The sequence below is a fragment of the Capricornis sumatraensis genome, chromosome 4 (assembly GCF_032405125.1).
Source record: "Capricornis sumatraensis isolate serow.1 chromosome 4, serow.2, whole genome shotgun sequence".
In the NCBI taxonomy this organism is placed as follows: domain Eukaryota; kingdom Metazoa; phylum Chordata; class Mammalia; order Artiodactyla; family Bovidae; genus Capricornis; species Capricornis sumatraensis.
This window is the reverse complement of record NC_091072.1, coordinates 78,831,781-78,857,176: the sequence shown is the minus strand read 5'-3', so window position 1 is coordinate 78,857,176 and position 25,396 is coordinate 78,831,781. Positions and strand designations below refer to the sequence as shown.

The following is a 25,396-nucleotide window of genomic DNA, read 5'->3' as shown; positions in this document are numbered from 1 at the left end:
GTACTTTAAAAAGATCATATGCCACAATCAAGTGGGGTTTATCTCAGGGATAAAAGAATGGTTCAATATCCACTAATCAATCAATGCGATACTCATTAACTAAAGAATAAAAAACCATATAATAATCTCAATAGATACAGAAAAGCTTATAACAAAATTCAACATCCCTTTATGATAAAATCTCAACAAAATGGGAATAGAGAGAAGATATCTCAACATAATAAAAGCCATAAATGACAAGCCCACAGCTAACATCACACTCAATGGTGAAAAGCTGAAAGCATTTCCTCTAAGATTACGAAGAAGACAAAGATGCCCACTCTCGCCACTGTCATTCAACACAGTATAGGAAGTCCTAGCCATGGCAACCAGAGAATAAAAAGAAATAACAGGCATCCATTTTGGAAAGAAGTAAAACGGTCACTGTTCGCAGATGACATATACTATACAAAGAAAATCCTAAAGACACCACTAAAAAGTACCAAAACTCATCAATGAAACTGTTAAAGTTACAGGATAAAAATTTAATATGCAGAACTCCGTTGCACTTCTCCTAACAAACTATTACAAAGAGAAATTAAGAAAACAATCCCATTCAAAATCGCATCAAAAAGAATAAATATCTAGGAATAAATCTAACTAAGGAGGTAAAAGATCTCTACTTGGAAAACTCTAAGACACTCATGAAAGAAACTGAAGACAATGCAAACAGATGTAAAGATATATCATGATCATGGATTAGAAGAACTAATATTGTTAAAATGACCATACTACCCAAGGCAATCTACAGATTCAATGCAATCTCTAACAAAATACCAATGGCATTTTTCACAGAACCAGAACAAACAATTCCAAAATTTGTATGGCAGAACAAAAGACCCTGAACAGCCAAAACAATCTTCAGAAAGAAGAACAAAGCCAGAGGCATCATACTCCCTCATTTTAAACTATACTATGTACAAAGCTAGTCACCAAACAGTATGGTAGTGATACAAAACAGACAGACCTACGGATCAGAACAGAGAATCCAGAAATGTATACACACTTATGGGCAATTAATTAATTTATAACAAAGAAGGGAGCAGTATACAACAGGGAAAAGACAGTCTTCAATAAAGGTTGATGGGAAAATTAAACAACTAGAGGCAAAAGAATCAAACTTAACAACTTTCTCTCACCATGAACAAAAATAAAATCAAAATGGATTAAAGACTTAAATGTAAGACCTGAAAATTAAAAATTCTTAGAAGAATATAGCTCTTTGACATCAGTTTTTTTTTTTTTATTTTCTCAGATTTGCTTCCTCAGACAAGGGAAACAAAACCAACCAAATGGGACTTCAATGCTTTTGCACAGTGAAGGAAACATCAACAAAATGAACAAGCCACCAACTGAATGGGAGAAGATACTTACTTGAAACCAATATATCCAATAAAGAATTAAAAACTTAACTCCAAATCAAAGAAACAAAGAACCTGATTTTAAAATAAACAGAAAATCTGAACAACATTTTTCAAAAAACATACAAATGGCCAACAGGCACATGAAAAGATGCTCAACATCACTAAGTATCAGGGAAATGCAAGTCAAAACAATTAGATATCACCTCAGACCTTTTAAGAATGGCTATTATCAAAAATGATAACAAATAATAAGTGAGGACGTAGAGAGGAGAACCCCAGTGCACTGTTGATGGGAATGTAACTTGGTGCAGATACTATGATAAAAATTATGGAGATTCTTCAAAAAATTAAAAATAGAACTAACATATCATCTGCTAATTCCATTCTTGGACATTTATCCAAAGAAAATAAAACACTCAGTCAAAAAGATATATGCACTCCCATGTTTCACTGTATCATTACTTATAATCACAAAGATATGGAAGCAGTCTAAGTTCCAAGCAACAGATGAATGAGTAAAAAAGATGTGAGATACACATACATATTCCACACAATGCAATATTACTCAGCCATTAAAAATAATAAAACTTTGCCATCTGCAACCACACAGACCTACAGGGAATTATACTATGTGCAATAAGTAAGACAGAGAAAGACACATACTGTATAATTTTAATTATATGTGGAATCTAAAAAGCAAAATAACCACAGCTAAACAGAAACAGTCATAGATACAGAGAACAAAGCTGTTGGAAGAGGGGAGGTGATTGAGTCCTAGGATAGATACAAGTGAGGGAAATTAAGAGGTACAATGAAACATACAGTGTGGGGAATATAGTCAATAATTATGTGATACATTCATATAATAACAGATGGTAACAACTTATTATGGTGATTACTATGTAAAAAAATACTGATTCATGAAGTTGTGTGACAGGAACTAATATAATATTATAGGTCAATTATATTTCAAAAACAAACAAAAATCATAGAAAAAATGATAAGATTTGTGGTTACCAGAGGCAAGTGGTGAGGGAAGGAGAACTGGATAAAGGAAGTCAAAAGAATGTGAAGTCAAGTGGGCCTTAGGAAACATCACTACGAACAAAGCTAGTGGAGGTGATGGAATTCTGCTGAGCTATTTGAAATCCTAAAAAATGATGCTGTGAAAGTTCTGCACTCAATAAGCCAGCAAATTTGGAAAACTTGGCCAGCAGTGGCCACAGGACTGGAAAAGGTCCATCTTCATTCCAATCCCAAAGAAAAGGCAATGCCAAAGAATGCTCAAACTACCACACAATTGCACTCATCTCACAGGCTAGCAAAGTAATGCTCAAAATTCTCCAAGCCAGGCTTCAATAGTATATGAACCATGAACTTCCAGATATTCAAGATAGATTTAGAAAAGGCAGAGGAACCAGAGATCAAATTGCCAACATCCACTGGATCACTGAAATAGCAAGAGTTCCAGAAAAATATCTACTTCTGCTTTATTGACTACGCCAAAGCCTTTGACTGTGTAGATCACAACAAACTGTGGAAAATTCTTCAAGAGATGGGAATACCAGACCACTCTGCCTGCCTCCTGAGACATCTGTATGCCGGTGAAGAAGCAACAGTTAGAACAGGACATGAAAAACAGACTGGTTCCAAATTGGGAAAGGAGTATATCAAGGCTACAGATTGTCACCCTGCTTATTTTACTTATATGCAGAGTACATCATGCGAAATGCCAGGCTGGATGAAGCACAAGCTGGAATCAAGATTGCCAGGAGAAGTATCAATAACCTCAGATACACAAATGATACCACCCTTATGGAAGAAAGTGAAGAAGAACTAAAGAGACTCTTGATGAAAGTGAAAAAGAGTGAAAAAGTTGGCTTAAAATTCAACATTCAAAAGAAGAAGATCATGGCATTCAGTTCCATCACTTCATGGAAAATAGATGGGGAAACAATGGAAACAGTGACAAACTTTATTTTCTTGGAGTCCATAATCACTGCAGATGGTGACTGCAGCCATGAAATTAAAAGACACTTGTTACTTGGAAGAAAAGGTATGACCAACCTAGACAGCATATTACAAAGCAGAGACATAACTTTGCTGACAAAGGTCCGTCTAGTCAAAGCTATGATTTTTCCAGTAGTCATGTATGGATGTAAGAGTTGGACTATAAAGAAAGCTGAGTGCTGAAAAATTGATGCTTTTGAACTGTGGTGTTGGAGAAAACTCTTGAGATTTCCCTGGACAGCAAGAAGATCTAACCAGTCAATCCTAAAGGAAATTAGTCATGAATATTCATTGGAAGGATCATTGCTGAAGCTGAAACTCCAATACTTCAGCCACCTGATGTAAACAACTCCTTGGATGCTGAGAACGATTGAAGGCAGGAGGAAAAGGGAATGACAGAGGATGAGATGGTTGGATGACATCACCAACTCAATGGACATGAGTTTAAGCAAGCTCCAGGAGTTGGCGACAGACAGGAAAGCCTGGTGTGCTGCAGTCTGTGGGGTCACCAAGAGTCAGACACGATGGTGCAACTGAACTGACTGAGGGATAGAATGTAAACATAATTAATATAATTAACATTGCTGTTAATTATACATATGAGTTGTTAAGAGAGTCAATCTAAATCCTAAGAGTTCTCATCAGAAGGGAAAAAAATTTTGTCTGTTTTTTTAATGTTGTATCTATATGAGATGATGAATGCTCACTAAACTTACTGCAGCTATCATTTTATGATGCATCATGTATGTAACTCAAATCATTATGCTGACCACTTTAAACTGGTGTTGTATATGTCAATTATATCTTGATAAATAGGAAGGAAAAAGTTAACTATTGAACTGGTTTAGAAGGTTCACTGAAAAGTTGTTTAGTATTCCATATTCTGAACAGCAAAACAAAACTCAAATCTAAATGAATCAAAGATTCTTATAAATGGCCTTCACTATACTCAAGCACTATAGGTCTAAGATTTGCCTGTTTCTCTCTCTCTAAAAATAAGCCCAGGCAGGAGACGCACACTTAAAGAAAATTACTGCAGTCTTAAAACTAAGATTATCATAGTAAGAGTGCACTACACTACCTAGAGAAAACCTGTAACGTCATTTAATCTTCCTCAGCAGTAAATTTTATATTCGATTCTAGAGCTACCAAACAAAGGCTATTCAATAAAAAACAATGCTAATCTATAGCAATTACCCAGAAAAACAAAGAAGTTTTGATATCTAAAGTTCTTTAACTAAAGAAAAATTTTTATATAACCATTAAAGTTCTTTTAGTGAAATTTCACTTTAAGAGTAAATTATTAAAGACATATATTTATTAATCTGTAAATCTGAGATTATCTGTTAATTCAAATTAAAAAAATAACACCACCCAAATATGGTATTCAAATGTATAAAAAATGAAGTTGATTACCACTTAGTTTTAAGAACAATGAATTCATTAATTCTGAACAATGAATTCATTAATTCTATCTATAAATAGAAATTAATTGTAACCTAACATGGAAAATAAATGCTCACCTCTCCCTGCTTACAATTAGCTCATAGTAAAGTGTTCTTTGGAAAAAAAATAAACAGCTTAAGTTTCAAAGAGGAGCCACAAAGCACTGAAGTGACATTTTTCTCAGGTCCTGCTGCAAAGCTTTCTTGTATTAGAGAACTATAACACTAGACAACAACAAAAGACAGGCATATTCTCAAACAAATCTGTGGGCTTCCCAGGTGGATTCAGTGGTAAAGAATCCACCCTGTCAATGCAAGAACCACAGGAGACACGAGTTCAATCCTTGGGTCTGGAAGATCCTCTGAAGGAGGAAATGGCAACCCACTCCAGTACTCTTGACTAAAAAACCCCATGGACAGAAGAGCCTAGGGGGGCTACCGCACATGGGGTCACAGAGTCAAACACAATTGAGCAACTAAACATAGTACATAGGTAAATAGGTAAGCAATGTCTTATTCCTAAATAAAGTTTCAAATTAAGTGTGGCTTGAAGCCAAACCACAACTTCCTGTGGGAACTGTGGATTAACTTCTTACTGTTAGACTTCCCTCATTACTGCTTACAGTTATTGGCCCACAAGGTATTTTATCTCATTTCCCCTAAGGACTTCGGCACTAATGAGTCGAGTTAAGACCACAATGTAGGCTGCTGATCGAGTAATTGGAAAACACCCTTTTCTCATTTTCCTTTCCAACACACACACACACACACACACACACAGTCTCTCTCTCTCTCTCTTATTCACTGACCCCTTCCCTTCCTCCAAGTTGATCAGGAAAGTAAGAAGGGCAGGAAACAGTATAAATGATTCCATGAAAGTAGTTTATGTAGAACTGAATACAATGTACACAGAGCTCAGCAGAGTTCTGTTGTGTATAACTGTTTTCCAAGCCAAAATATTACTTACAAGAACTTTGGCAGAAGCATTAAAGTAAGAAAGAAAAAAATGTAGAACATACAAGGAAAAACTCACTTACTGTGTATCATCTTCAGGTCATAAAATTCTGCACTTAATAGATCTTCTCCTATGATCTTTTTTCTGTAAAGATCAATAAAGAGATGAAATAATAGAAAACTGTTACTCTGCTCATTTATTTTCAATCCACTGCCCACAACAATGAAAGCTATTATGCACCAAGTTTTAAATTTTAGCAAAGAAAGTATGATGAGTTGAACTCCCCACTTAGCTGCCACTCTCCACTCCAATGACTACAAAGGAGATTCACTAACATGAAACAAAACACTACTGCAATCCCTTTCCCTGGAACTAGTGGAAAGTATCAGAAAGAGGAGTCTTACATCTTTAGAAGGGAAAGTCAACACCAAATGGGTTATTTCCTAAGTGCTGGAAATGAGCCCTACATCTTATAAATATAAGCCTGAATGAGAGGAATTCTAAAAAAACATCCAAAAGACTCCAGAAAGAATGTACAGTAAAAATCTAGTAACTGACAGATTTACCATGAGAGAAATCATTAATGGTTTGACTTGGTGGGCAAAAGCAAATTATTATTTTGCATCTATTACTTCCTTTTACCATCCCTCAACCACAAGTCCTTGAGAAAAAACAGCTAAGCATGTGGACTACCTCAGGTGTGTCCGATCCACTGTATGACCCTGTTACAGGTCACATAATAACAAGCACTGCACTCTCAGGAGGAGCCAAGAGGACTGAGTAATTCTGAAAAAAAATGCCTATTTATGATATTGCCATAGCCAAGAATAGGAGATGAATGAAGAATAAAGCTAGCAAAAGGTATTTCTTCATTATGCCTGGGGATAATGTGTACTGAGCAAACATAAATGGAAGAGTCAAAGCTGACTCAAATTAATTAAAAGAAACTACATAAAATCTGCTCTAGTGAAGTTATTTAATTGGGTTTATGGGTGGGCTCTTGAACTGAGTGTTCCACAAATCCCTTAAAATCTATGAACTTCGTCTGTAAGTATATTTTATGATGTATCTTTTTGGGTAGAAGTTCTCTACACTTTTCTTCAGATTACTAAAGAAGTCTATAACTTCCCAAAAGTTGAGATCTAGAGAGCTACAGAGTCATAAGTAAGTGGCACAATTCAGTGAATCTCAAGGAATATTGTCAATGTTTTTCGTAATACATTTACTCTCTTACGGTGTTAGTATTCTGGTGAAACGTACTAATAAGCCATAGATTTAGCTATGAATTTGACAATATACTGACTTAATACAACTTTACGGCAGCTCTAAATGTAGTTCAGATCAAAAAGGGGTTAAATTTTATAAGTACTACAACAAGTTATTTTCAGTAATAAATCTCCAGTACACCACTAATTCAATTTAATTAAAAATTACCTTAACACCTGTTAAACTTGAGTTCTAAGTATTTTTAGGCAATTATGTTTTAACCATAGTAGCTAAGAAATCCAAACGTTTAAAATTTTTTTCCAACATAAACATCTGTTACAGTACTATCAAGTGTCTGCCACAACACAAAGAAGCAAAAGGAGAAAAATAATAGTTTCAATTACAACAGTCTCATGAAGAATGTTGTACTTTATCATTAGTTACTTTCTATTTTCTGTTCATAAATAGTACAGCAATTACTCAAAATGTGGGCTGTGCACCAATGCTTATCCATAAATGGCTTGTGTTTTGTTTTTTTTTTTACACAGCTGTAACTTTTATCTTTTAAAAGTATCAATCTATAACAACTAGGGAAAAACTAAAATAAAAAAGTAATTCATCAAAGACAAAGGTCAAATAAATTATATTCTCAGATTTCATCTGGTCTGTCCTTAAATTATCAAGGGACTGCTTTAAAAGAATTATATACATTGAAATTTCACATCATTTTTTAAGTATTCTTTTTTTTCTTATTTGCTAACTTCTGATTCTACACAGTTGGATTCCATTACTGAAACTCATCACTAACCTTATACAGCTTTTAGAATTTTCCTGACAGGATAGTGGTTTCTTAAAAGAGCTTTCATTTTTCTTGTCATTTGTTTCTCTCAACTGTCTTTTTACTTGAACCTGTGAGAAAAGCAAAATCATCTCTTTAGAGTGATAATATGGGATCACACCTATACATTTTCCTTGAAAGAACAAAAAATTAAAGCAGCATAGTGTCTAAATGAAAGTGTAGCCCAAATACATATGCTTATTAGTTCAAGTATGCTAAACTATAAACTGAGTATTTGTACTAAGCTCTGGGGAAACAAAAAAGTCATAGAGAGGCATGCAAATGAGTTATGAGTGTGCTAATAACAGAAATATACACACAGATTTTATATATGTAGAACTGACTTTATCTGAAGATACCAGAGAAGACTTTTTATAAGTAGATAATTTCTGAGTTGGTCTTAAAGAATAGGAACTTGTCTAAGGAAAAAAGATTTTCTAAATGGAGGGAACACAGTTATAAAAAGAGTGCAGAGAAGTCAATGAGGATGTGGAAGAAAAAGTTGGCAGGATATGAAACTGATGTAATATATTAGAACCAGACGGTAAAGGCCTTGAAAAAGAAAATAATTCTATAGAAATCAGGAAATAAATGAAGGTTTACAAGTAAGTGAATGAAAGGATCAAATTTGCTTTTTGTGACAGTGATATGGAGAATGAACCAGTTAAAGAGAAACTATAAAAGCCAGGAAACTGGAAGGAAGCTCTTGCAATAGTGTAGAACTATACTGTATGAGACAATAATTACTAGCCATATACTATTAAGCATGTGAAAATGTGGCTGGTTTAAAAAGAGATGTAAGTGTAAAATATATACTAGATTTCAATGAAAACAACAATAGGAGATAAAATCCTTCAATAACAATTCTGATACTACATGTTGAAATAATACATTAAATGTTAGATTAAACGAAAGATAAAAATTCATTTTAACTGTTTCTTTTTGTTCTTTTAATGTGGCCACTAAATGTTTACAGAGTGGTGTGTATCGATGGTATATTTCTATTGGCAGAACAGATCTAGATGACAGCCTGAGGGTCTACAGAGAGGTAATGAAATGGAATGAATTTAAGACACTGTGCAGAAAGAGGAAGCAAAAATAATATAAAGAGAAAAAATGGAAAACTTCCAGAGGCTTTTGATCTGGGTGACCGGGATTACAATACCATAAACTGAGGTTGGCAGAGGGGCTGGGAATGAGATGAGTTTGGGGTTTGTTAATGTTCAGACTCCTTCGGTATTCTAGATAGAGATGTCCAACAATTGATTGAAAATATAAGAAACTGTGCATGTCTCATTCAAGTTTAATTGTAAAGGGAAAAGGATAATAAAGATTCAAAAGAAGTAAAAGGGCAAAGAAAGATATTCAGAGTATATAGATAACATCACATATGATAAAAAATACATTTTAAGTTTAACAAAATTCAATTAGCACTGTCCCAAACTTTTAAGTAACATTCAAATTCTATTAAATAAAACATACATTTTATTACAAGCAACAGAACAAAATTTTACAGAGTATCTTTGGAGGCTAATTCACACAACATTATATATATATATATATACACACACACACACACACACACACACACACACACACATATATATACACACACACACACACAAACACACAGTCTAGAAAAACAGAGAACACGTCTTTCAGAGAAGTTATGCTTTATAATTTTAATTATAATATCACACACATATATATGTTTTATCTTTTCTTGAAGATATATACTAATCTGCATAATGTCCAGAGTTACACAATTAAACACGCAAGATCTTCTACATATGTCATTTTATTTGAATTGTAGTCTCATTTGTACCTTATGTCATCAAGACTTATCTGGAGAAAATAATCAAAACAAATTATAAACACCTACAGTAGGAATATTTAATGTTTAAAAAGTTTTACATTGCTTACCTACCCACTTCTACTCACAAAAATAGCAACCAGTCTTGCTGCTACTTGGGAAGTTTGTCTTTTCCATTAATGGGATCATTTATATATATTATATATCTTCATTTTTAACTTTCGTTTTTACAATACCATTCCTGATTTATCAGCAATAACATCAAGAAATCTCTTTACCACACATTTCACTTTACTTGCTACTTACTCTCTTTTCCACTTTTCATTTTTTATTCATCAATTTAGGAAAATTATTTCTATTTCTTTCTTTTTTGGTAAGCCAAAAATAAATATGAATACAAATCATAAATCATGGTTCATAATCAAATAACATCAGTGTGATGTGTGCATCTCAAGAATGTGATCAAGATTAAGCATTACAATAAAATTGTACTTAACAAAAGAGAAGTTATCTGCCCATAACAACTGTGAAACTGTGAGAAGTCCTTCTCATCCTTCTCAAGATTTTCACAAAGTCGCACATTTTTCTCCAATTAAGCCGTTTCCTTCAAGTACCACCAGCACTTATGGACAAAGACACCATTTTATATTTAATTTTACTTGTTTAATCTTCTCAACATTATATGCTTTTCATGAAAACTTAATTTTCAGGTACTTTGGACTTTTTTGTGGGGGTTTGTCTCTGAATCTAATATCCCATTCATTTTTTTAATGGAAATTAAACACATTAAATTTAGTTAATTCACAAATACATTCAAGTATCTATTAAAGCAAAATCATCTCAATTAAGTTTACACAGTTCATTCTGCAAAATAAACTCTAAGCCTTACCTTAACACAACCTTCTGATACACTGAATTTAAACACCGCCTGAAAAGGTTTCCGGTCAATAGGACATGAAGGCAGTGTCTGAAAAATCATTAACAAATTATAACTTTACAAATGTCTCTTTAAAATAGGTCCAAATTAAACTATAACATTTATGGTAAGTTTTTCACTGGAATAGGAAACAACAGACAAACAATTTTTTTTTCTTTCAAAGATAAAGATGAAATACTTTCTGTGTCATGTCACAAATAAATACTGTAGTTTTAAAAAATTCATTCAAAGATTTACTGAGCAACTACTGTATGCTAAATAAGTGGAATACAATGAACAAGAAAAAGAAGATCGCTGTTATCAAGATAATACCTATTAAGACCTGCTCCCCAGTTGAGAACTACAGCTACAATGAAAGGAAGCTGGGCTGAAATCATTAGTTCTGTGATCCAAAGCACTTGAGAAATCCTAAATAAGCTGTAAAAGGAATGGCTTGGACAGGTCCCTCACAGATTTTAATATTCTAAGCCAGTATTTCCCCCCAAAGAAATCATGAATAAGCAGCTGCACCAGCAATTTAAAAGGAAAAAAAAAGTAGATATGAAGAAAAGGAAGGACTTCTCCATTCCTCCCTCAGTCACACAGGTACCCTTTTCAGAAGTAGTTTCTTACATATCTTTTTGGAGATATCAATGTTTATACATAACACGTTGTATCTTTTAAATATAAAATTCAGATGCTAAACTGAATGTTGTATTTCTCTTAATTACCTATCTTAGATTGGTAATTCTTAGATTGGCTCATATTACTATTTCACAGCTACCCCATTCTTAATATGTATGTCATACCAGTTTCGATTTATATCTTTTATATAAGTTGAAAATATTTTCATATTTAAGGGCTCTTAAATGATCCTTTTCTTTAAACCATCTATTCATGCCTTTTGCCTAACTTTATTAGTTTGCTGTTCTTTTACAAACTGCATTAGGCTTTCTTTATAGATTAAGAAAAATTGTCCTCTGCCCACTCTGTAATTCTAAATCTTTATTTTGACAAGTATTATTTCCTGTACTTTCAAAATTAATATGCGTCAACTCTTAATTAACAGTTTCTCTGGTAGTATTATTAAATGTTTATATAGGGAAAGGTTTACATTATTTAAATATTTTAAGATAAAGTATGTCATCTACTAGGGTAAAAGGGAACTTTCTGCAGTCTATGAAGCCCATACTAAAATGTGATATTTTAATACCTACGGTTATTAAAGTAAATCAGGATTCTAACAATAGTAATAGTCTAAAAGAAAAGACAGTAATCAAGTTTTGATAAATAATCCTATATTCCCTAGTGGAAAAATGTGATTTTGCTTTTCTTGACTTTGGCACAAACCAAGATAAACCAAGTGCAAGCACAACAGAATGTGTGTGGCCCTTGATCATATAATACATTTTCACAAAAGCTTGTGAGTTACTTTGGGAGCAGCCAAACATAAACTGAATTACTTTTTACTACCCTGCTAGAAAGTGATTTTTCTTTTCCTAAGTAGAGAGGCCTTGATCAAATGCTTTACACCGTATCTGAATTAGGAAATGTGACCTTCCGTACTATATTAAGTCAGTTCAGATTGGTAGAACCCACCTCAGCTTACTTCCAAGTACCATGGATTTAGGATGCTATTACTTTCTCTTCAGAAAAATTTGACCTTAAAAAACCACTACAAGGAGCAACAAAGCTGCCCATACCTTTTAAATAATGCATTACAAATAACAAATCTAGTTCAAAGAACTCAGCATCATAACTGTGTGACTGTTCTTTATATTAGCATTTACTGCATAAAATGTCTTAGCCTAGAAGTTGTAATAACACATTTATAACTCAAAAGAATACTCTATCGTGGAAATTTTCAAGTACTTACTTTTACTGAAGTTTCAAAATGCATTTTCTATTTTAAAGGCAAATTTAGAAATAATAATAAAATTTTGCTTCCTTCATTTAAAAAAAAACTATTAAAATAGATGTGTAAGGGCTCTGGATTTACTGTCTATTTTCATATTCTGCCCTGTCTATGCATGCGTGTGCTTAGATGCTCAGTCACATCCAACTCTTTGTGACCCCATGGACTATAGCCCGCCAGACTCCTGCCCATAGGATTTTTCCAGGCAATACTGGAGTGGGCTGCCATTTCCTCATGTTTAATGTTAAGCAAATTACACAGCCTTTCTATGTCTCTTTTGTGAAAATGGGGATGATAATAATAATCTCTGAGGTTTCTGCAGGAATTAATGGCATACACTGAGCATTATGTAAAGTCTTCCAAACGTCAACTGGCTTTATAGCACTAATAATAAAAAAGCTTGGTTCACTAATGAAAACTCACAATATGATGTACATATACATGCAAGAGACAAGAATTGTTAATGATGTTTTAATTGGACTTTTCAAAGTTCATGACATATATGGACATTAAACTATTTTTATATATTTCAAGTTGTAACACTACAATCCAAAAAGAGTCACTGTGTTAAAGGAATTTAAATATCAGATATAAGTCAGATAAACCAAACCTTTCTAAAACTCTGAAATTACACAATCTCATTTTCTTCATTATTAAATTTCCTCTGCTGACATCAGCTAAATGGCATTTTTTCCTTTACCATGTTCAGAGTATCAGAGTTCTAACCTGAGTCATTCCATTTTGATCTCTTACAGATAATAAAGTTTTAAGTAAGATTTTGGTTTTGTTCTTTTTTCTGTAAGCATAATTGTCATAGATATGTGTAAGGTTTCATGTGAAGAAAGGGTTTCACTGCTATTTAAAAAACAGAAAAAAACAACAATAAAAAGTAGTAGTTTGGAAAACTACTGCTATATATTAAGATAATCTGTATATACTTATATTTCTTAAAGATAATCTAGTTAACACTAGAAAATAATAGATTTTCTTTGGCTCAGGCTTAGCCATTAGAAAAAATTCTTAAAAACAGGTTATCCTCCCCAGATTTTTTTTTAAAAAAGCATATATGAGAAAATAAGCTATCTAAAATAGACAAAGTATCTTTTGCTATGGCTACTGACAAATCATAATATCTATTTCTGACCTTAAAGCAGTTTAGCAAAGCATTTCAAAGGGGAAACAGAAAATTCAGTTATCCTAAGTCTTCACAGCATACTTCAGTAAACAGTGATTAAAGAAGAATTAAACAAACAAAAAAAAAAGAAACAGATTTTTAAAAATTAAGTGGATCTTTAATTTTTCCTTAATGTATACTCTAAGGAAACTATAAGAGTACCTTATATTAGCATATGCTAAAGCTCAAAAACACCATCATTAATAGACACTAAAGCATAAAATATATATCCATGATGATCAAATAGCTTTAACAGGGAAAAAAGGTTTTAAATAATGGTTTGCACTGGCCTAACTTTAAAGCATTCCTGAGTGTTCTTCATCCTCATAATCCAGCAGATATTCAGAAATTCTCAGGTATTCTAATCTTGAGTTTGAATCACTAAAATAACTAATTTAGTTTTTAAGTTGTGTAATTTTAAAAATTCACATTTAAAACTAATGAAATTTAAAAATACACTTAATTCTGCTTTAATGTATTTTTAGTTCTGAAGAAAATCATCCCAAATTTTACAACAAAAATTAATACACTTTGGTTATTCACCATTTTGAGTCTATATATATATATATATATATATATACATACTCTTTAATTATTCACCTATTTTAACTGACAATGACTTCTATTTTAACAATTTTTAAAGTATCTAATTTATTTAGTTTCACAGCCAAAGTAATAGAATATCATTCAACTTTGTGATACAGCTCCTAAATGAACAGAATCTGATCACTACTTTACAATGTAACGTGTATTATAAGAACAGAGCATACATTTTACTGTGAATGCTCTCTAGTAAAGTTATAGCAGTTAAGGAGGCGATTTCAATAGAAAAAATAATCTTCCTAATGATTTCAGTAAAACATACCCTAGTATTCTGAAGCGTTGTAAATTCCCAGCTCAGACAAACCCATATTTAAATGTAAGAACAGGAAACCTTCCTTATTTGGGAATTCAGGATTCTTGATTTCTAATATTTCTTGCTTCCTGCTGCTGCTCTATCCTCAATCACAAAGGCTGCCTACCGATAGCCCCTCCTAGAGAGAGAGAAGCAAGTGTTAAAGGTAAATGCTTAAAGACTAAATCTCAGTACCTATGCTTTAGGTAGGTTTGTCTGTCCATGGGAATCTCTAAAACATCAATCTCTCTTACTATTAAATAGAGCATATTATATAAAACTCCAGTTCAAAATCAACAAAAGTGATTTAGGAATTACACTATCACAAGTTGATGCTTATTTTAAAGCCATTCACCAGGACCTATCCTTTCGCCTTGATGGTCCCAAGATACGTAGTCTGGACCCCTGATGAAAATGCTCACCTGTAGTCAGCCTACATATACACTACCACATTTAACCAGTTCTTTCAAGATAGTCCTTGTCAATGCATATTAATGAAACTATGGTTCTTTATAACCCACTTTCAGGAATGTATCCCCACAAGACAAATGACTGTCAGTGATAAAATTAACAGCAAGAAAACAGTTTCTCTAACTACTCAAAAGAAACTTTCATTTTCTTAAACATGTATTACAACAGTTGGATAGAATTTACTTTTAATCTTTTCCTCTTTTGACTTTTAATAGTTAGGACTTTCTTTTTCTAGCACAAAAAGAGGAAATCCCATAAACTATCAATATAAATCATTTTACAAATTCTGACATTTAAAATTAGACTATACACAAATATACATCCAACTGGTAAAAATAGAATATTAAATGAAAATCTATTATATATATGCTTTGGATATGAGCATTCACAATATAAACATATTCTTTTTTTTCCAAAGGTTATACCAAAGAATTAACCTACAGAGTGAAAACAACAGGGAATTTGGAATAATCAGTCACAAATTCAAGTTCTGGAGAAGTCAGAACTAGCAACCTCTATAATCTACCTTAAGGATGAAGATAGACAGCCCTGAATCACCTACTGTATAAGTTGCAATAATTAAATGAATTAATGTATTAAACAATCCTTTATAAAGATAAGGACTAATGGTAGTGCTCCTCAGATATGTTTAAATTATTGTTCACTGAGAACTATTTAAAGATTTGGTTTAGTTCAGGAATAAAGAAAGATTAAATTTTAGCAAAAACTGTTGGGAAAATCCAGGTAATAAAACTTTGCTGAATTATGTTACCAAACAATAATCTAATCATCAGAATGATATATTAATTTTTCTACCCACTGCTTAAGGGAACATCTGTATAAAACACATCAGTAGTCATATCAGCCAACTAGTCATATTTTGATTTTTTTGGTATTATTAATTCAAAAATATACTCCTCACCTGTCTGCATTGAACACTGTTGTCTGACTTCTTCAAGAACCATATATCAACACAGTAAGACTCTTCATTTCTAGTCTCATGAGAAAACATACCCTTGCCAATTGTCAAATTTTTATTTCATTAACCTTATTTTCTCAAACTGAAGCTGTCAGCAAGTTGAGGGAGGATAATTTGTTTATAGTAGGAAAGTTCATCACATTTAATAATTACTTAAAAAATAAGGGGAATATTTACATTACTTTAAAGTGAAAAGAACCCCAACAGATATCAAAAACCTCCTAATCATAATATCGCATATTCCTTTAGATAGAGTTTAAAAAACAAAAAACAAAAAAAAACCTTAAACAAGTCAAACATGAAATGTTTCCAAGTCCTCAAACTTTAACCTTTTAAGGGTCAAAATTTTAACCACTTCTTGACAACCTGTCAAACCATAAATCTTATTTTCTTAACATGTGTGTGTGTGTGTGTGTGTGTATGTGTAGCTTACCCTATTGTCTATTGAGTATCATAATTATGACTGGCTGTGAATACTATAGCCATGCGTCAAACTACTCTAGCTTTCACCTTTCTAGTTATCTACTTTCTTTAAAATGTGCAAACTAATCAATATTAAACTTAGGTGTAAACTAAATATCCTCAATATGTTTAGACTGCATTTTTGCTCACAGTAAAAATACTTAACTTTCTAAGTAGCTGGTAAAGTTTAATGTATTGATTCTTTAGTTCCAGATTCTCAGTTCTAATACTGATGCTTTAAAATAGCAAGAATTTCAACTTTCTTAACGTGCCAATTACTATGTCTTTGTTTAGATTAATATTCTATTTCAAAATCATCATTTTTATTTTATAAACCAACAGGCTTACCATCTCTTGAGATCCTTGAAATTAAACAGAGTACAGTAGACATGTTTAATTTCAATTTCTTCTAGTGTCCCTAATGGGAAGCCATTAGGCTGTGGGCCATGAAGTTCATCATTTCCATTATTCTGAATCTTTCTGCCCTAGGTAAAGTAGATGCTATGAAATATCCAGCAACTAAATTCAGTTTCTTACTCACTTTAAAGTCCTCATCTAGCTTTTGTTTTAAATAACCACAGAATCAAAATTTTAGAGCTTAAAGAAATTGAAACTAATAGTGACTTTGGATGTAGGTATTTTAAGAACACAAGAAATTCCAGGAGTGTGTCCAAAATAAATATACTAGACTATTATATGCTTTAATTTTCCTTGTTTCTTATGGAGAATTTCTTCAATGCCTAAAATATTATGGTGACAGTAAATAAATGAGATCTTCTTGGTTCTTGGTAACAGTTCCTAATCATACTTTAGTGAATCTTGAGTACAAATCTCAAGATAGCTCAGCAGAACTTCTGAAAGCCAGAGAAGACTAGGAAGGTGACCCAGAATACATTTTGTACTTTTTTCTTATGTAGATTTCCAATCACTGTAAATCTCACTTTTGATTTCTAACTTCCTACTAGAAGTGAACATTAGTAAAATTTAAAACTATGGGTCAATTTTTAAAAAGTATTTCTATTTCAGGCTATCTCTTGAAGTATTTAGAAACAAATTAAGAGTTCAGGATCCTTGCCCTGAATAACAAATAACCATTAACACAGTAATTTAAATGAAAGAATATGTATGAAAGCCTTATTAGCACAAGCCTGGCCAGTTACTAAGAGACTCAATATGGACACATTGCTAAAACCAAAATCCAAAGTAACCTACATGCCTCTTTTTAAGAATAGAAGGAAGCTGAGGAAAATGAGAAGAGATATCTTAATAACTAATGGTCATGAATAACTACACTAGTGAATATGAAATCTGTTTCTATTTGTCAAAGTGCTTATATACCTCAAAATATCTAATTTTTTATCATACCAATAAAAGATTCAAACTGAATATTTAGTTCAAATTCTAAGTGATTTGTTAACCAGTATTCATTTATTGTTTACACTGAACATTTTATTAGAAGACTGTGTTCTTGTTACTGCTCAACTTAAACGGCTTATTTAATTGATGTATGCTATTCCCATTATAGACAATGAAATAATTCAAAATATTCTGTTTATTCTCTACTTTCAAAGTTAACTACTTTTGTTTAAACAATATCGCAATTCCCATACTCTCTAACACAATTAATGGTAGTACAGCAGATAAGTATTTTCTTTTTAAAGCAATTTGCTTCAATAAAATGTTTATATCCAAAGTAACACAAAACAAGAAAGAAAACATTATGTATGTAACCAAGTATTTTCAACCTAAAAATATTCAGCAAGAGTTTAAAAACAGACAAGTTTAGCACTATTTAGTAGAGCTGAACATGTACATAGTCTACAACCTAGTAGTACCACTTTAAGATTCACACTCGAGAGAAACCTGAACTTGTACACCATGATAAAGCTAATGGTTGTATCAAAAATACATGTAGTGTAATGAAGGAGGTGAATCAAGTCTATTTTATATATTCTAATCTCCAGAAAAAAAACACACACTCAAATCACGGTTGTTGAACCTCCCTATAATGTGGTCACTGCATATAATCTTACGAAAAGCATCAAATTGAATACTTCTGCCTATCTAGTAACTGTTTCTCTACTGGAAGCAAAAATGCTTCTATTTTTAAGATAGCTAATCACAGAGCAAACTGTGGTGCACAAATTTAACACAGATGAAATCATTAGTTGGGTGGCAGAGAAAAATATGCATTCTCATTTCATTAGTAAACACTCCTGCAAACACACAGGACTGTTCAGAATTATACTAAATAATTAAACTCAAAAGATTTTTTCCCAAAATACATTTTCACCTATCCTGAGTTCTTTCTTGCCGAAGACCAGTTTAGACTTTTATCTAATTAGAACTGTTTCAAGTATACTGTTATGAATTCAAATGGTATAACAAATCCGTTTTTCCTCCCCCCAGAACTTGGCCATAGTCAGTATAGTTATGTTACCTTTTCCACACTATTAATGAAATATAGGTAAGACACAGAACTGTGAAACCCCAATTATGCAAAAGGCAAATAATTCTAATGTGCTTAAGGACAACGAACAATTTGAATGCAGCTAATACTAAAAATATTTTTAAGCTTTATTTCCTTTACTTTTACACACTGACAAATTACTAACTCAAAAAATATAGCATGATCTGTGTGACAAGTTTTCATTTCACAATTCATAACTATAGGGCTCATAATGAATACTCACTGTACAGTAGTATTATGATCTACTTGGCACAAACTGTATCAACATAATACATTAAAAGTCCCAAATTTTTCTACTTCTCAATCATTTACTATCTATGAAGAACCTCAATAATATCTCTAACTTTTAAATTAGTTCATAATACGGGAATTAGAAAATACAGCTATAAATTTATTTCTGCCTCTTAAGCTAGGAGACCTTGGCCAAGTTATAGAACACAGAATCCAAGTTTCCTCATCTGTAAAATGGAAAGACACTGTTACATCTGTTCTGGTTATCCCACAAGGCGGATATAAGGAAGTAATTTAATAATCTATATAAAAATTCTCTGAAAAATATAAAACACAAAGCAGAGAGAAAGCATTATTAGTAGTAAGCAGATATAATCACAAGAGGGTCAAGAACACTGAAGATGAATTACTGTGTTTCTACCAGAAAAAATACCTATTTTCCAATAATTTTAAGGTATGCATTTATAATTTTTGTATTACAAAAGCACAAAAAGCTGAATATATAAAATTTAGAAGAGACTATTTAACAAAATTGGAGCAATACAGAGACATTTGTCCTAAGTGGAAAAAAACACATTACTGTGAAATAATTTATGAAAGGCAGTATCAAGTCTGTAGGTAGAATGAAATCATGATAGGGAATTAAAATACAATAATATTTAATATTTAGACTCACCTCTGCCCATTTAAGAATACAGGTCAAGCAGAAGACATGATTACAGCTTTCTGGAAAACCAATTTCCTTCTCTAACAGGCAACTGAGACATATTGGACATCTATCAGCTTCACTGTACAACACACCAGTGGTAGCAATATTATCTTTGTTTTCTTCACCTATAAAGAAAAGCAGTCAGTCATATATGCTTTCAATTTCTCTAGATCAAATGACTTATGTTTCTGGTAGTATGATGGGGGCCCTCCTTCTACAAAGCAATTAGATACAGTATAAGAAACAAACTTCTTGAGCACAATACCTCCAATGTTTACTAATTTAAATTTAAGGAGGAGTGAAAAGAATTTTTCATGAATTTAATTTTAAAACAATAATCATATAGTTCAAATATTTAAAAATTTAAAAAAGGTTATAGTAACAAATCTCCCAAGCAAATCCATCTCTATGTATTCAGTTCCACTCAACACAACAAGTAACAACTGTTAAGCTTGTTCTGTGTTCTTCCAAAGACATAATGGAATGCACAGACAAGCAAATCCTAATACATATTCTTTTAAACCTCCTTCTTCAGACAAATGCTAGAATACCATACACACCAGTTTGAGTTTTTGTTGTTGTTTCAATCTAAAGATGGGACAATCGCTTGTTTTCAACCTTTGGCTACTGCAAACAATGAAAAACTTATTTCCCACTTTTAACAGTATATCAGTAGGATAAATTCTTAAAAATGGATTTATAGACCAATGTGTCTGTACATCTATAATCTGAATAGATACAGCCAAAAATTATACCCCTTAGGGTTTGTACTCATTTAAACACCTACCAGCAATGTAACCAACACACAAGCAGCAAGCAGTGCTTGCTCAAAAGTGAAAGAAACTCCAAGATGTGACATAAAGTAAAACAAAAATGAAGAAACAGTCAGCTGAAATGTGACCAGTATATGCCAAGCAAATGGAAAAGCTGAGATCACCCTGAGAACACATGTTCATACTAGTGTTTAGATCTGGAGACTAACCTTTAGGACCAACCCAGGGAGGGAAACTGACCCTAGGAGATTCCCCTTTTAAGCCAAGACCCTCACATGGGGTTAAAGTGGTCCCAGCATGGGTTCAGAAAAAAAACAAATACATATAAATCCTCTGAATGAAAACATCCCTAATTTAGGCCCTCATGATTCCACACCTCATAATCAAACATCACCAAGCCAAAGAAAATAAGTTGACTTAAGTAAGAATCAGCAGAAACAAGAATGTGCTTAAATTTATTTTTATATTTTACATACCATATTCATCATAATTTATTTAGATATCCACTGGCTTCAAACATTAGAACTTTCAACTACTACATTTTTGTTGTTTAGCTGCTAAGTTGTGTCTGCCTCTTTGCAACCCCATGGACTGTAGCACATCAGGTTTCTCTGTCCTTGCTATCTCCTAGAGTTCGCTAAACAGTAGATTAGACCCAGAAGAAAAAAATATCTATGAACTAGAAGAACTGAAAAACTGAAGAAACTACCCAGACTGTAAGAAACAGAAAAGGAGATGTAATTTGTGAGAGTTTGGAAAATGAGGTCAGAACAAAGTCTAATACATTAACTGAGGTTCAAAAGAAGAGCGTAAACGGCAGGCAACAGTTAAAGTAGTAATGGCTAAGAAATGATAAAACAAATAAAAAACACAATCCAACAGATAAAGGACACACAAGGTATACTAAATAGGAGAAAAAAAAATAATTCACATTTAGAAACAATGTTGCCAAACTGTACAACATGAAAGATGAAAAAAACATCTTAAAACCAAAAAGAGGAAAAAGACAGATTATCTACAAGGGAATGACAATTAACTTGAAAGGACATTTCTTGACAGCTAGTAAGAAAACTAGAAAACAGCCCAAACAGGGGAAAAAAACAAAACTTCAGAGTGCTAAGAGACAAAATAATTATCAATCCAGAATTGTATTATCATTCTTTGAAAACCTTAGAAGAGGATAAAATTTAAAAACACTTAAGCATTTACCACCAATAGACTTTCACTGGTGCTGCTGCTGCTAAGTCATTTCAGCCGTGTCCGACTCTATGCATTCCCACAGACGGCAGCCCAACAGGCTCCCCCGTCCCTGGGATTCTTCAGGCAAGAACACTGGAGTGGGTTGCCATTTCCTTCTCCAATGCATAAAAGTGAAAAGTGAAAGTGAAGTCGCTGAGTCGTGTCCGACTCTTCACGACCCCATGTACTGCAGCCCACCAGGCTTCTCCGTCCCTGGGATTTTCCAGGCAAGAGTACTGGAGTGGGGTGCCACTGCCTTTTCCAGACTTTCACTAAAGGAAAGTTTTTTATTTTTCAGAAAGAAAAAAGAGAATAGAAAAAAACAAACAAAAAGAAGACAATAATGATAAAAATTTGAACAAAAAAAATGTCATTCTGAAATCAGCAGGGAGCAAAAATTTAAGAATAAAAAGAGTTCAATGAACTAAAAACCCTGACTGATAGCAACAAGACATGAGAAGAGTAAAAAAAAAAAAAAAAGTGTGCACTTTCTATTTAGGCAGCTATTTCAGAGTTTAAGAACAACGAAAATATGTAAACAAAAAAATATGTGCTAACAGTTTGGAAACACTAAGTTTTGTTTTCAACACAAAAGCTTTATAAAAATTAAGTTACCTTGCATATCTTCATAGTCCTGATCACTCACATTTAGAGTATATATAGTTTTCCTCTTCATTTCTCCTTGAAAAAGGATTTCCTACAGGATGAATGATAACAGAATTTTTATGTTTGCCTTGTACACATAATATACATAATTAATTTTTTTAAATCCCAAACTCTAAGAAATTTTACACATAAAAAAATATGAATCAAGTCAGTAAATTTTCTGGATAATCCAGTATACTTTTATACTCCCTGCCACCAAGCACAGTCTTTCTGAAAGGAGAAGCCTTATACAGGTATTAAGAAACAAAGACTCATGATAAATTTTGTGGTACAGACATGAATACAATTGGAGCTTAGAGAAAAGAGATCAGTTTGGACTGGAGTTTTTATTGAAGTTGATAGGTTATGTATTTTAAGAAGCTTAAACACATTTAAGCAGCAACACAGAATGAACAAATAAAATGGCATATGGGTAGGCCAATCTGACAACTAAGAGTAAGTGGTAAAAGTACAACTGTGTGTATATGTTGAGGAGGGATGGGCATGTAAGGCAAGAAGTTCATCTGAAAGATTACAGTGAAGGTAACAAGAGCAACATAAATCAAGCTGAGCTAGATTATAGATGGATCTCTAGTGACTGACTGAGAGGTTTAGATCAATCTTATAGATTCCTCTGAAGATTGACATGATGTAAACAATATACACGAATCTTTTTAACGGAATGATCTGCCAAACACAGAATGGATTATAGTGGGGAGAGATTAGAAGGAAAGATGTTTGCATAGTTAGAGTAACTGGCTGTGAAATTTATAGAGAAGCAAGACATTAAAGAGCTGAAGTATTTCCAACATTTGGTAACTACATAAATACAGGGAAAGAGTAAAGATTATTTTGGCCTAGAAGACTAGGTAAATGGTGATTACAAGAGACAAAATGAGAAACAGTAAAGAAAATTAATTTGTTAGTTAAGAGGAACAAACTTATGAGGTAAAAATATTTTTTAAACCAACTCTTAGAATTCTAGGGCTTCCCAGGCAGCTCAGTGGTAAAAGAATCCGCCTGCAATGCAAGAGACTCAGGAGACTCCAGTTTTACCTCTGGGTTGGGAAGATCCCTGGAGGAGAAAATGGAAACCCACGAGTACTCTTGCCTGGAAAATTCTATGGCAGGCTACAGTCCACGGAGTCACAAAGAGCTGGACACAACTGAGCACACGTGCACACTTTAGAATTCTTTCTTGAATTATTGCAAAACAAGCAATTGCAAAGAACTATTCAAATACATTTTGGAGTATCTAGGCACAAGAAACCACTAAGTTCATCAGTTATGAGTCACCCATGTGTATGAAGTAATTTTTTCTATTAGATTTTTAAATGTAAACCTGTGAATTTCTACATTAAAGGTTATGTATTGCCCAGGAAAATTCTCTATTAGGTTAAGTAGGGAGAAATGCAAGGGCCCATACTTTGACTCAAAACTCAACCAGAAACTAACATATATAGAATAATTTAAAGGTTTTAAATAAGTTAAAAATTAGAATTTCAACTTGGTTTCAATCATAGTCTGCCTTAATAAACATAGAACGTCAAGAACAAAAGGAAAACCTTTCACTCAGCCTACATGCACAACATTTGTTATACTTTTGGTACTATTCTTTAGGTATCATGTAACAGCTTATCACGGTAAATACACTGACTTCTCCAAGTGAGATGAGCCAGGAGGTTTTAAGCAGAGGCCAGCTCCAAGACCACTGCATTCATCTAGAGGGGGCGATTACAATGGTTTGCACTAAAGGAGAAGCAAGGGTGATAAAAAGTGCTCAGATGACAGCCGTTTTCAAAATACAGCCATCAGGATAGACTGACTATGGCATATGTGTTAGAGAAGATCCCAGGATAACTTAACGGTATTCAGACTTGAGTAACCAGAACGACAGAATTGCTGAGATAGAACACTTCAAAAATATTCAGATAGTCATAGGTTGTTGTCACACTTGATGTTTACTCAGAAGGACAGGATCAATATCACTTGAGGACCTGCCACAAATGCAAGATACCTCAGGCAGCACCCTAGCTAGGGAGGAAGAATCTGCGTTTTATCAAGTTTTGTGTAAGACTCATATACACAATAATGCCTGAGAAACACTACTACAAACAACTTCCAAACCAAGCTGATTTTAGAATTCTCTCCCATTATGACTGAGAATTCAAAAAAAAATTGTAACTTTTGTCATAAGCAAATCCGTGCTTATGACACTGCCTAGGAATAACAAGCAAACAAGCATCAAATGCTAACCATTACTATTAATGCAGATCTTCCATCCAAATCCGTCTTAAATAAAACCAGGAAGCACCTCCAATTAACTACTCAAAAATTTGATACTCCCTCTAAGGATATTATTAGTATTTTTATTTTTCCTTGAAGAAATCATAAAAAAGGATATTTTTCAGTGATGCATGTGTTAAGGAGAATTCTATCTATTATAAGCCAGCAGTCAAAAGCTGGCTAAGTATTTTATGTAAATAAAGTTTTGTTGAAGAACAGTCGTGTTCATTTCTTTGAATTTCCTATGGCTGCTTTTGCACTACAATAGCAAAGTTGAATAATTACGACAGAAACCACATACTTGGTGTGAAATGAAAATATTTCCTGACATATTAATCAACAAGAAATGACACAGCCATCAGCAGTTTCTGGCCTCTATATGTGAATGAGGACTCCCACAACTGAGATCCAGCGGATGCTGCTACCCCTTGCGATGACTGCTGAGGAGCTGGGGGAAGCAAGCAGCAAGGTGAGCAAGGAAGCAGGGCTGGCCCCAGACGGCTGAGGGGCACGTGAGAGGAGTGAAGGCAGCGAGCCCCGAGGCCTGCGTCTGCCCAGACA

At 33.2% G+C, this 25,396-nt stretch overlaps 1 protein-coding gene across 1 annotated transcript in view; it reads right to left on the bottom strand.

Moving 5' to 3' along the window:
* SCAF11 (SR-related CTD associated factor 11) overlaps positions 1 to 22,580 on the bottom strand; it is a 52,972-nt gene extending 30,392 nt beyond the window's left edge. The window contains exons 1-5 of the mRNA XM_068969805.1: positions 22,520 to 22,580; positions 19,860 to 20,017; positions 10,560 to 10,637; positions 7,828 to 7,928; positions 5,896 to 5,957 (exon numbers count right to left, since the gene is read on the bottom strand). Coding sequence (XP_068825906.1) covers positions 5,896 to 5,957; positions 7,828 to 7,928; positions 10,560 to 10,637; positions 19,860 to 20,017; positions 22,520 to 22,580 — 460 coding nt within the window. The remainder of the gene's footprint in view (positions 1 to 5,895; positions 5,958 to 7,827; positions 7,929 to 10,559; positions 10,638 to 19,859; positions 20,018 to 22,519) is intronic.
* Between the last annotated feature and the right edge of the window lie 2,816 nt (positions 22,581 to 25,396).